This window comes from Strix aluco, chromosome 5 (genome assembly GCF_031877795.1).
Source record: "Strix aluco isolate bStrAlu1 chromosome 5, bStrAlu1.hap1, whole genome shotgun sequence".
NCBI classification, from domain to species: domain Eukaryota; kingdom Metazoa; phylum Chordata; class Aves; order Strigiformes; family Strigidae; genus Strix; species Strix aluco.
This window is the reverse complement of record NC_133935.1, coordinates 47,347,997-47,361,128: the sequence shown is the minus strand read 5'-3', so window position 1 is coordinate 47,361,128 and position 13,132 is coordinate 47,347,997. Positions and strand designations below refer to the sequence as shown.

Below are 13,132 nucleotides of genomic sequence, written 5' to 3'. Positions count from 1 at the left end.
AATGTTGCTGAAGTGATTTAACTAATTAATAGGTTTTTACAACATTTGAGTAGAATCTTGCACTCAAGTCAATAAAACTGTTTAAGGAGGACGAAAACACTGTTGAGCGCACGAGTTAATCAAGGAGTTAGTGCTCTGAAAGATCATCTGGGGAGTATGTCTGAAAAGAGAGAGGATTTCGTCTTGTGAAAGACAAAACTGGGCTTTATGGGGCAGCTGGTTCAGGTAGCAGTTTTACCTTCTTACTTCTGTACGTGATCACAATAAAATGACCCTATATGTAGCGATTATGGATTAGCAGTAGTTAATTTTAAATCTTTAAAAGTTAGATTTGTCTCCAATTTTCTCATTCAGGAATGATCTCTCCACAGCTTTGCAAAGCAATTGAACAGAAAGGACCATATTTTAATTGCAAAAATTGTCCAGAAAGGACAAAACAAGGCATATCTACTCAGAGATTAGTCTCACAAAGAAGTGCTTAACTCACCACTCAGTCATTAAAATCAGTGTTGCGGAGCTTGAGTGTGCTAGTTGTGTGTTCAGTTATGGGATATCTGGCATAGGAAGGGAAAGGAGCAATAGCAGTAACCATCACTTGAGGGATGATGTATTCTCTGCCTGCCTCAGTCAGACCCACACGATACCTGAAGCTCAGAAGCACAGGACTGGGACTGAGGAGACCTAGCATCTGTGCATAGCTTTGCCACAGACACCCTGAGTAGCCGTATCCTTGCTTAATATGCCCTGAATTTAGTGCGTGACAGGCACCTGAATGTCAAGCCCATCACAGCTCTGTGCCTCAATTTTCAAGGGGAAGTTCTGTCCTTTCTCTTCAGACTGGGCATGTGCTATGGCGGAGGATCCTTCCCTCCACTGTGTGCACAGTGGTGCCAGCAGCATGGCTCCTGGACTTTGTAATAGAGAATGGGAGTATAAGCTTTGGAACTGCCGTCTTAAAAAATAAACTACTTGTGGTGCTGTTCCTTACAATAGAATCTGTATTACAGATCTCCCAACAAAGTACCAATACTTCGTTGTTATTTCTTATCTGAGCCTTGTAACCTATTAAACAAGTCTATAAATATAGTCATCAAGAAAAATAGGCTTAAGTTAAATGTTAAATAGCTGCAAAAATAAAGAATAATGTTTCTGATTAATTTTCTTTGCCAAATAGTACCCTAAATGGTATTGAAATTTGTCACTTAATCAAAGAATGGTCTAAACTGTGTGCAATTACATTTTAAAAAATTAGAACACAATTTGCCCAGAAGATAAATAATTATGATCCAATTTTATAAGTGTATCTCCAATTGTTAGAACATACTTTAAATAGGAGCAAGTATGTACCAATTAATTATAACTTAGAAGATTATTCTTAGCTCATTGTAGAGCTTTATTATTCACTCTTGAAAAAAAATCCCTGTAAAGGCATAGCACGATTTTAATTAATTTTTTTCTAACTGTTTAATTTTTAACTTTTCTCCCAAAGTGTTTAATTTTTAAGCATGAGCTGTGCTAGCTACATATTTCATTCTCACCATCATATCTCTTAAGCAAGAAAAATAAAGTTAAATAAATTGGATCAGTATTCAAATAAAAGCCGTTTAAAGTGATGCTTTCAAAAGTTAATCTTTATCTTTATTCTTCTGAAGTATCCATCAATCATATTAGCTCTTTAAAAATGAGAGCAGCCTTGAAGGCCCAGATGAGGTTTAATGTAACATGGGGATATGTTCTGCAGTGTTACTACCTAAGCTGAACTGAAACAATGGTAATTTTATCCACTTGATTCAGTTAATACAGGGGGCAAACATTCAACATGCTGATCTGGTGCCTTGGAACTGCAATTTTAGAACAACATTTTCCATGAAGCTATAAAATTAAAAAATCTGTAGACTGGGGAGATTTCACATGTTTAGATAATGATGAAATACAGGCCCATAATGACTAGAGGAGAGAGAAAGCAAAAATCTCCACAAATGGAGAAAATTCAATTAGAGGAGTCTCTGTTGAGGCAATATAGAAATAACTTTGGGGATATTCACATTTTCATAAACAATTTTCATTTTCACAAGAAGAACCCCCCTGTCTACAGTCTTGATTACAAGCCTCTCACAGGAGTAATTTGTAGCTTTTCATAGCCATGAGTTTTGTAGTTTCTGAAGCTGAGCCTTTTAAAATCAGTATTTGTTCTGATGTTTTGGTTTGTAGGGGCTGATTTTTTTCACGTTGTCCTAATGACTTAGCTTATAGATAGAGACCTAAAACCTTCCCTGGAGTAATTGGTTGGATAATATTGAGTAGATCCGCTACACTGCAAATATGCTATTACCGATTTGGTGGCAATAGAGTTTTCTTTGCAAGAAGCATGGTGATATCTAGATATGGGCATGGGATCAGTGCCATCACTTGTCTTAAGTCTTCCTTCCTTCCCAGAGCATGCAAATGATCCTGTGGTTACTGACTGCACTGCTGCTAAAATTGCTAATGTTGGCATTTAGAACATAGAAGATGGAGTAGCTGGGAAAGCCCATTGAACTGACATGTTTTACTGTAAAATTCCAAAATGTAAACTTCACAAGTGAGGAATGCTGACCTTTTTGGGGTTAGACATCCACTTCTAGGTACCTCTGCTGCTGACTGTACTAGCCAAACATAGAATGACAGTCCTTCCAGCACACAGTTTCTACCTGAATTAATGGAGCAGTCAGCCCAAAAAGAATTACCTTTCCCAGGTGCCTTACAGTTCCTTAGAGTATCTGTTGGCTGAGTCACATCTCTTGCAGTAAACCAAAGATAATATTTCTGCTGACAAAGCTCAGAAAGAACTATGTGTGCTTCTAAAAAAATGATTTAGTATTTGTGTGTCAATACATAAAGTCCTTTCTTCATTGAAATAAGGCTTGACTGGGTTCAGCTGTTCTTCGTATTCAGATATCATGTGATAAAACAGATTTGGGACAACGGGTTGTTTGGTCCCATGACCAGGTTAGCATCCCTTAGTCCTTTTGGTTTAGTATATGTTCTTATGGCTGCTGTCAGTTTATTAATTCTAAAATTAATAGCAAAAAAAGACATAAGCTGGTAAGGAAGTTGTGCTTTAAGGACAAATAACCTAGTACATCAGAAAATCAAGACAATAATACTACTTTCATGTTCTGTGCAGTGTATGTGCATTTGGCTGCATATTTATGTTACTGTAATTGCTGACCTGAAGTTTTGAGAGCCTTGCAGTTATTTAGAAAATTTTAAGCCTCATTCTGAGTTAATATAAGCCAACATAAAGGAGGCACCTAAATATCTGCTCCATTAATTTTAGTATGTCTTGATTTCTTGTGTTTAAATAAGTAATCTTAATTTTCTGTAATAGACTCAATTATATGCAGTTTCCTTTGCATGCACTTTTTGAAAGAAAGGTTAAATGGGGGAAAAATAAAATGTTGATATCCATTAATGTTTGAAATATCGCAACAAGGGCTTAATGATACACTTCCAACTAAGAAGTACAAATTACATTACAGTGAAATGGAAATTCAGCACCTAGCACACATGGATATTTCTGTAAATGTCAACCAAACTCACATTTTACTAATGTTAACTCAGTTTTTGAGAATCAAAACTCAGTAGTATGGAAAGCCTGGAGAGAGTGATAACTTTTTTTCTTTATTGCTATGTATGTTTAAATACAATTTCGTTTAATGGATCTGGTTAGCTTTAAGGATTTTCTGGTTTCCTTGGTCTTGGTGTAGCAGTTCTGTAGGGATCACAGAAGCAGTTGCATCGACAATGCATAAGCCAAAACATCCTGATCCTGGATAAATCTAGGGAGAATTACTAACTTTTTTCAGTGTCAAGAATTTTAGGTCATCTGAACATTTAGAGAAAAATCTAAGAAGGTAATAGGAAGCATTAAGGGGGAGGAACTGTGGAACCTGCATTTTTTGGAGGCCCCATCTGTGTGTTGGGGACCTGTAGAAACTGCTTGAGCTATGTGGTCATAACCATAGCAATGCTGACTGCCTGGCTTGGCTCTGGATGGGCATGTTCTCACACAGCAATTTGGTGGTGGGAGGACAAGAAACAGTAAGATCTTGAACCATGCCAGGATCTGCACTCTAGTACCAATCTACTCAGGCTAGATCAAAGCAGTTCATGGCAAAGATGAGACATTACACCTCTGATTTTGCTTTAGAAGGCAATATTGCTGGTGCGTGCTATGCACAGTTAAAAGTTTCATATTCCTAGCAGCTTTAAAAAGGACTACATTTTTCTTGCCTACCCTTTCAGTTTTGCTTTGGAGAGTTCACTCCTGAATAAATGTCTGGGTTTGTCTACAAAATACCTCAGCAATAGTCAACCCTTTGTGGTTCTGTTAGCATGGGACTCTGCTAAAAAATCTCCATGAAGCAGCACTGTTCTGAGCCATGGCGGCTCAGCAGAAGCAAAATTCATGTGACAGTCTGCATCTAAACCTGCAGATACACCCTCTGAGCACATGACTACACTAGCCAGAGAACATGAACAAAGCCTCAACCTCAGGACTTTTTTACTACTCAGAAAAAGCGTAACAAAAAAGCAGTAAGCATAAATTCCCCAAAGTTCTTCCACCAGTAGCAAGAGTGCACTTTTTTTCCCCAGTTTTGCCTTAATTTAGCTACATACTCCTTTGTTCTTTTTCTCAAGAAACCATCTTGAGAATAGTTGTTGGAACCAGCTAACCCCGTAGGGGCAACAACAGTTTGTAACCCTTCACAGTCATCAACATATGGTTTCTTACTTTGCCTACTTCCTTATGAAGTACTGAAGAGGAATCAAAATTTTGAAATGCTGAAAAGCCATACTGGTTTCATGTTCCAGGGACTCAGACATGACCAAAGAGATCAGCTGAAGTTTTTTAACAAAAGCACTCATTACAGAGCCCAATAATAGAAAATTTCAGTGGAAGAAAGTTTTTTTCTGGAGAATGAACAGATGGGCGTAAAAGAACCTCTTTGTTCTTGACTGGGATAGCCCAGTCTATGGTGTAAATCTTTGGTGAAAGTCTTATAATAAGTGTTGATGTAACCTTTTTTTCTGTGTTGTGTAAGATTTGATATCAGATTTTACAGAGGTAATTTCATTCTTTGTCCCACTATATTACTGCCCAGTCACTGACAGCAGCTGTATGTACTTCTAGATTCTCTACAGAGGTCTTACATATGACGTTCCAGATGTGTTTCAGCCTGGAGAACTGTGTTTTGGTATAATTTTTAGCAACAAAAAGAGGGCATTCTTTTCTGCAAATCAGAAACTTATTCCTCTGAGAAGTGTCTAGCTTTATCTGCAGGAATACCCTTTAGCTCACAAATGTTTCAGCTTCTGTGCTTGTATAGGAAGCATAAACAGGATAGGAAATTAAAAGCCTGGCTGAGATCTTTTTAGAACAAAATGGTACATATGCACATCCTATACTACGTCTGAATTTGGCCTCAAGAAGCTTTCATTTAACCGTAGTCTGAGTTTGTACTACTTGAGCAGTAATCAGAGTTCACAACCATCCTATGGCATAGCTGGTTTTGCACTGGTATTAAAATGCTGTAAAAATTAACAGATCTGTCTATTTTCTTCTCTCCTGAAAACACCATTTTTAAGTACCATTGTCTCAGCACATCCTTCCTTACTTGTATGTTGCTATATGAAGATGGAGCACATTACAGCACAAGCAAGGATGAGTTTCTGGCTGATCAGCTCCTATTCTAAAACCTCAGTACTAAGGACAAGAAGAGGAGATTTGGCTTAGTGCCCAGCAACAGAGTGATAAGATCCCATGCTAATTTGGAGAGCTTATGTTACCTGTCCTGCAGGTTATGTGGCACATTATGTGTTGATGAACTGTATGACCATAATTTATAGTCTCCTGACAGTGTGATAGCTTTATGAAAAGAACGGCAAACATGTGTTACCCGTTAGAAAATCCATTAGGATGGCCTGGAAAATTGGAAGATTTTGGTGGCAGTAAAGAGATGCATATGTAGTTTAAAAAAAAAAAGTTACTGCTCCACTTTAATTTTGGAGTCTCTTAAAGGTAGTGATGTTCTTTCTTTGTTTCCAATATCAAGAGGCTACTTATTTACCACAGTGCTATTACTGATTTCTTTTGTAGAATCCCACTCAATGTGAGAGACATTGTCTACTGTACAGGAGTTTCACTGATGGATGAAGATGTATGGGAGTTCATTTGGATGAAATTTCATTCTACCACAGCAGTGTCTGAGAAGAAAATATTATTAGAAGCCTTAACTTGCAGTGATGACAGAAACTTGCTGAACAGGTACCAAAATATCTATATCTGAATATTACCAATAATCACTTCAACATTTATGGAGTATCACTTGAGCTTTGGTCTAAATGAAAGAACTTTGCTTTTCAAGCCCAAGCTTACTGTCTGTTAAACTGTTTTATGTTTTTGCATTAATGCATATGAAAATTGACACATATTATGTCTTTTCACTTCCAAGTTTTCCTGTGTTCATTGGAAATGTTTGAAATCCTATAATAAATAATGCTATTTTTTTGTTAGCATATCCTTTATTCAAATATATTGACCAGTCTGATCTTACTGATTTCATAAAAATACACATGTAAGGTTCCACTCAGCCTTTCCTGAAATCCTTTAACATCAAAATTTTTCTGATTCATAAATGTGCCTGGTCTTTGGAATCATAGAAGTAAACCACTGAATTCACTTGGTGACTTAAACAAACCATTTGGCAGTGATTATTTTTTTTCTGAGAGTTTTCTGATGTGCTATTGTTAGACTATGTGTTGGTGAAACTAAATAGGATTTTTTTTCCTTGCTTCTCCCACTAGGCTTTTGAATTTGTCTCTCAACTCAGAAGTTGTCCTGGATCAAGATGCAATTGATGTGATAATCCATGTAGCTCGAAATCCACATGGAAGGGATCTTGCTTGGAAGTTTTTCAGAGAAAAATGGAAAATACTAAATGCTAGGTAAAGATAAAAAGCCTAAATTTATTTTAATTTTCTTATTTTGATGTAATTTGTTTTAAGTATTGTCTATGTGTGCATTCATGTAAGTTCCTGAATCTAGTCCATTCTCTTTTAATCCATAGAGATGTCTCTAAATATGAAATACATACATATGAGTCATAAATGCATTTATTCGTGGATTATCACACACATGCATAGAAACATTTATCTCTTAGCAATCATCTGTATATATATTACTGTATTGTGTCTGCACTTATGATAATGAATTCTATCTATATGTCAAGTGCTGCAGTTCTACTTTTACCTAGATAAAAAAACAGCGGTTCCCAAAGGAATTTTGCTGATTTTAAGTCTGACAGAAAAAAAATCTTTTGAAGAACATTATTTCAACTGTGGGAAAAAACACCAAACCCTTTTTGAAACATTTCCATTTTCAAAAGGATGTTAATATAGTGTCATCCCCTTTCCTTCCACTCTGTGTTTCAGGTGAGTTTCAAGTAATAGAGGAGCAACATTTTGAGTTAAAAATAGATGAACAGGAAGAGACAAGGTTGCTCCTTATATCTGCTTCTCTTTCTCTTTGAACAAGTGCTACATGCTCCTACTCAGAAGCACAGTCAACATTTTAAAATCCTTTTTGATAAAGATTTTGATATTAATTCAATGACTGAGAAATTTCTTTAGTTCTTTAGGGACAGCCTGAGGGTCTGAAAGATTTCACAGCAGCTCATCTGGTACTGACAGATTAGAAGGGGCCACAACTTGGAGAAGTTCAAGTTCTTAAAGGCAGGTGTCCAAGAACTTCGGACACTGCACACGAGGCCACTCTCATGGTGTTGGCAGAAAAGTATTGGAGATCTGTTTCATTCTGGACTTGTGAGGAGCCATCTAGTGTACCAAGGAATATTTGAAATGTTTTTTTTAAGATGCTATATTTAAGCAACTAGATCCTAGTGCCTGATGAATACAGGTACAAACTTACTATATGTTTCACAGCATCAGAAGAAGAGTCAAGGAAATTCAGATACTGCAACTTTCCTAAAGATTCAAAAAGTTGTTCATGCTGTTTTGGATAATACTTTATAGTATAGTGATATTTTAGAAGTTCAGCTGGGAAAATAGGTTTGAGCTGGAATTCGGTTTGGAAGTTTATATTGCAGGAGCATACTTTTCAAAAGCAATATCCAAAAAGATTTAAGAGTGCTGAAGAATTTAAAAGTTAAGAATCCCCTGCTTCTGGTATGATTATTTCAGGGACTGGACTTTTACACAGAAAGTGGATGGCAGACCCATTACTTTTATGCAACCCAGTGCGGTTAGTTATGCTCTGCATAGCAAATAATTTTTCAGGTTCCTCCAGGGATTTATACAGAATCTAGGCATAAATCTGTCAAAATCTGTATTGTTACAAACACATATGCAGAAGTTACAAATATGTAGCAAGTACGTTTATCTGACAATCTAGCTAACACCTGTGATTTTAGACATGGACAAGACTAAGCAGTGTAGACAAATGGGCAAGATTTAGAAAACTATGCCACATGCCAAATTTTTTGTGTGTTTTAATTTTAAATAGCTTTACTTCACCTAAAATTTGAATTTTATTTATCTCACTTGCTTGGAATGTATCACTGTAATCTGAGTTCCTAACAATCAGCAAGGCCTCATCAAAAACCTGGGTTTTGTCCTTTTTTAATGAGAAAATAACAGAGAGTCTGTCTCTCTGTCCAACACTGACTTTGTTACCTACATTCGCCAAACACAAGTCAGAGCCATCAAAAGGATTGTAGCAGTTGCATTTTTCTAAAAGGGATGTCCAGTTGAGTTTCTGTCAATTGCCAAAAGATTCAATGCAGTGGAATAAAATAGTTCATGAAAGCTGTACATATATGATGTATGTTGAAAAGAACTCTGTTTTGTAATTATAGATTAAAATCTTTTAAGAGAGACTTTGAGAGAGTGGAATTAGTCTAACACCTTGCCTCTTAATGATCGGTGAAACAGTGACATGATAAAATGCAAAACTGGGCTTCTGATTTAAGCTTGCACACTAGTACATTTTTAAAATACAAGCTTTATTGTAGAATTATAGTTTAAGTACACTCTGTCCCAAGGCATCTTTTTTCTACAATTATAATTTATTATTTAATTTTACTAAAAATTAAAATACCTTATACAAAACATTAATTTAATAAGGTGATATCTCAGTGGTATTTTCCATTGAATTTATTATAAAAGGTGTTGATGTTTGAGATAGTAATATGAAATAACTGAGAGTGATTAAATTATGCTATAACAATATTCTAACTTTAAAACACAGCATGACAAAGAGTTAGAATGACAACAAAATATTGTAATCCCTTTATATTTTTACAGTATACCTGTGTTTGCATTGTCAAGAAGATACTGATAATATGTAAAGTCTTCAAAATCACTCATATCCCATTTACAAAGGTGACATAGAAATTGAAGTGCCTAACAAGTCTTTTGTAAGAAATCTGTGGGACTAAGACTGCTAAAATTCTGAAAAAGAGAATTGAAAATACTGTGCTTGAATTCCTGTTACCTGAGCATGCACTACCTTGGCTCCTAAATCATTTTCATCATGTGTGCACGTGTGTGTCTGTGCGTGAAAATTTAATCCAACAGCTGCCTATAGGAATTCTTTCATTCTCAAGTGCTGAATCATTTGTCACCATTTGGGAATTTGACAATATGTGGGAAGCCATTTAAATCTGTCCAAAGTAAGTGGACTATGCTGCCTTTCAAGCTGAGTTTGCATGGGTGCAAAGCCTGTATAAATGTGTGGCACTGGAGGATCACATCCCCAGAAATAAAGGAGCAGGTGGAGAGCCCATGACTCCAGGATGTTTCCAGGGAGGTCAGGCATGGAAGGTCCTGGTTCTGCCCTGGTGCTGTCTTCCCTGTGAAGGGTGGGAAGACTGATACTTGTAATACCAAACACTTTTTCTATTTATTCTTGTGTCACACCTGGAAAATACTATTTTGAGAGGTGGCTTTCCTAGAATTTTTGCCAGCAGAGCAAAATTTAGAAATTACTCTTAGTGTCTGACTTTTCACCAAGTATGCGTAACAGGCAATAATCAGCACAGGTATTCATGAAAGTATCATTTTCAGTGGAAGGAATTCTGCTACTTCTTGTTTGCACGGTGACTATAGTACAGACTGCAAGAAAAATAAAATCCCTGCAGCTGTTTTTATGAGGTCACTTCTGTAAAGTGGATTGGTAACCTTGTCAAAAGACCCCATCAAGAAGAACTTCCAATTTTCCAAGCAGTCAATTATGAGGCTAAGCAGAGACTGTAATAATAAAGGGCTTTGTTAGAAAGCCTAAATGTGCTTAAAGGACCATGAAATCTATACTTCCCATAGGAGGTGTTTGCCTCTGGACATCTGTATATGTCAGTGTGACTGAAGTTTTGGAAAAAGAGATGTACTTGATGAAATATCCATGAATAATTCAGTTATTAGTGGTCAGGGAGTAGGATTTTTGATACCTATAACTGTATTTCCCCTCATACAAGCTCAAGGTAGCAAACAACACAGTGTACACCTTCCCTAAAGCAGAATCTTCTCAAAGAAAACTCAGTTCTCTTCCCTCTCCCTCTTTCTATCCCTCTGCCTGGGGCTATCCCTCTCCCTCTCCCTTTCTTTTTCTTTCTTCCGTTTTGAAGGGACTGTGGCTTACAGTACCTAAGGTTTTGAGGGTAATTCATTTAGGATTAATACAAGCAGAACAGAAAGCTGTGATTGTGATTGTGCTAGTTCATTTCACTTTGAATTTAGAATTCCTTCTCTAAATCAGTGTGTAAAAGTGGGGTATGAACTGAATTGTTCCCCCAGATAAACTTAATTGTAGTGAAGTCTATTGGTATTACTTACACATGTGTGATAGGAGAGCTGGATTCCCTATCTTAAAAACAGTCATGTTCAGATTAGCTAGATATTTCTTTGGATGTATGTGCAGATAAAGATAAGGATAACTATTTGTCAAGTGCCTTGTGCTAGCTGAATGACATCTAACTTGAACAAAAGACTTGATTATGGTTTCCAATAGAATTATATTCTTCATGCTAGATACTTTGAAAAAAAACCAACCCATAAACTATTCCAACATGAAATGCAAAACTTCATGAGTAGTATGGTTAAAAATGATTCAGATGCTTCATTTGTGGGATTGAAAAAAACTTGTGGAAAAGCAAGTGGAACAGCAGGATTTGAATGGCCAGTTTCAAAGCAACTACCTACAGAAGGTCATTGCTGATTGCTGCTGAATATCTTACCCTTTAAATATTCCTTGCCCAAGCTTTCAAATTTTCATTCGAGGTTGGTTCTTTGAAGATGCTATATCATGGCCCAGGGGATTATTTTAGCAGTATTATGCTCTATCAGTATTATTTATTTTAATTATCAGATACTGGAACAAGAAAATTTGATTCAGTTCACTTATCAAGAGGCTATTTGTAATGTAGATGAGACGAATGAATACAAAATGCAGAGAAGGCTGCAGCACTTCAAAAAGTCTGTTTTAATGGTACAGCTAGAAGGGTTCCTCAGAACACTTCTCCATAGTTGCTGCTCCGCTCCTTCTTTGGCACCTGTATTTTGAGCTGCTTGGTGTCATTATGTGGAAAGCTGTTTCGCTGAGCATGAGGTGTTGTGGTTTGGTCCCCTCCTCCTTTGGAGCTCTCATCTGTGCCAGTGGTTAAGCCCATTCTGCTTAGTAGCATCTGACCGAAAAGTTAACTACAAATAGCTCAGCCTAGAAGAACGTCTCAGTCCAGGTTTTTAGCATGAAACACTAGAATACCAGTGTCCAATTCCAGTGCTATTCCCTTGGATCCCCAAAATTGGTCCCATGTCTTCTCCCATGCTTAGAGAAGACTACTTTCTAGTTTTCAGCTGGCCTGGCACTTGTACTTACACTGTGTACATTTTCTTTTTGCTCTTACAGGTATGGAGAAGCATTATTTATGAATTCAAAGCTTATCAGTGGTGTCACAGAATTCCTCAATACCGAAGAAGAACTAAGAGAGGTAATTTTTAAATTACTTTTGGCACATGAGTCTGTATTCATTGTAAGCAGGGAGCAGGACAGAAGCAATAAGGTGTTGGTTGTTCAGGAACTCTGGTTGATCAGCTGGAGTTGCAGGCCCATGCTGCATCTGGGCAGAGCAAGGATGAGGAGCAGATTGCAAAGGCAACTGAGTGTGTAGAGGTGGTGTCATGAGGTGGGTAGTGCAGGCACTTCTCTGTGGTTGGCTGGATGTGTAGGTTTGCTTTTTTTCTCTTGACTATTGTTTGAGAAACAAAAGATGAGATCTTTCTATCCACATTAGTTTATGCTGCAGAGGGCAGCCCTAGAAAACCCTGTTGTTGAAAGTAGAAGCTGACAGTGCCTTCTCTGTTTTTCTTTTGCCTACAGTATTTTCATGTGAGAAAAGCTGTTAACCTGATATTCTGGCCAAATGACACCACAATAATTTGTTCTAAATGCTAAGTACTTCTTATTTAGATTGCAAAGATTTCTCATTTTAACTTAACATCTGCCCTGACTGAGGTAGTTGTATGGTTGTGTTATGCTCTGCTTAGCAGCTGCTCGACATTACCCGAAATGGATCAAATTATTCTTACGCATCATAATCACCATTAATTGAACTCTGATTGCCCTATGATATTTTGTGTCCAACCATTTGTCTGCACTCAAGTCTAGTGGCCTCAGGAACTTAGGGAAGAGCCGCAGCTGGTTTCCTCAAAGCTACCCAGGTGGGACGACAGTGCTGGCCAGATTTGAGTATCTGTCCTGCACAAGTACTCTTAGTTTCCACCTCCATGATAGTATTGGCAGGCTGCTTGTTTCTGCTTCCCCTAAAAGAAACTGGTCTTGTAAACATTTTGGTATAAAAAGTACAGAGATCAGGTAAAGTCTTATTTTGAATGTTTTCAGGTCCCTCCCATGCTTTTTAACTGTGATGGGAACGAGACAGTTGCAGGGTCAGACTTTTCAGTTTTGAGCCCATGCACAAAGAGATGTTGTTGGAAGTTAGATTTAAATAAATAAGGTGAATTTGGTGTCACCAGGAAACAAAAATTAACTAGTTATGAATAAGTGTTGCTAAAA

The 13,132-nt window shown here is 37.1% G+C and overlaps 1 protein-coding gene across 1 annotated transcript in view; it reads left to right on the top strand.

The window, feature by feature from the left end:
- TRHDE (thyrotropin releasing hormone degrading enzyme) overlaps positions 1–13,132 on the top strand; it is a 225,056-nt gene that overhangs the window by 203,371 nt on the left and 8,553 nt on the right. The window contains exons 16-18 of the mRNA XM_074827229.1: positions 6,143–6,310; positions 6,850–6,990; positions 11,966–12,047. Of these exons, the coding sequence (XP_074683330.1) occupies positions 6,143–6,310; positions 6,850–6,990; positions 11,966–12,047 (391 nt within the window). The remainder of the gene's footprint in view (positions 1–6,142; positions 6,311–6,849; positions 6,991–11,965; positions 12,048–13,132) is intronic.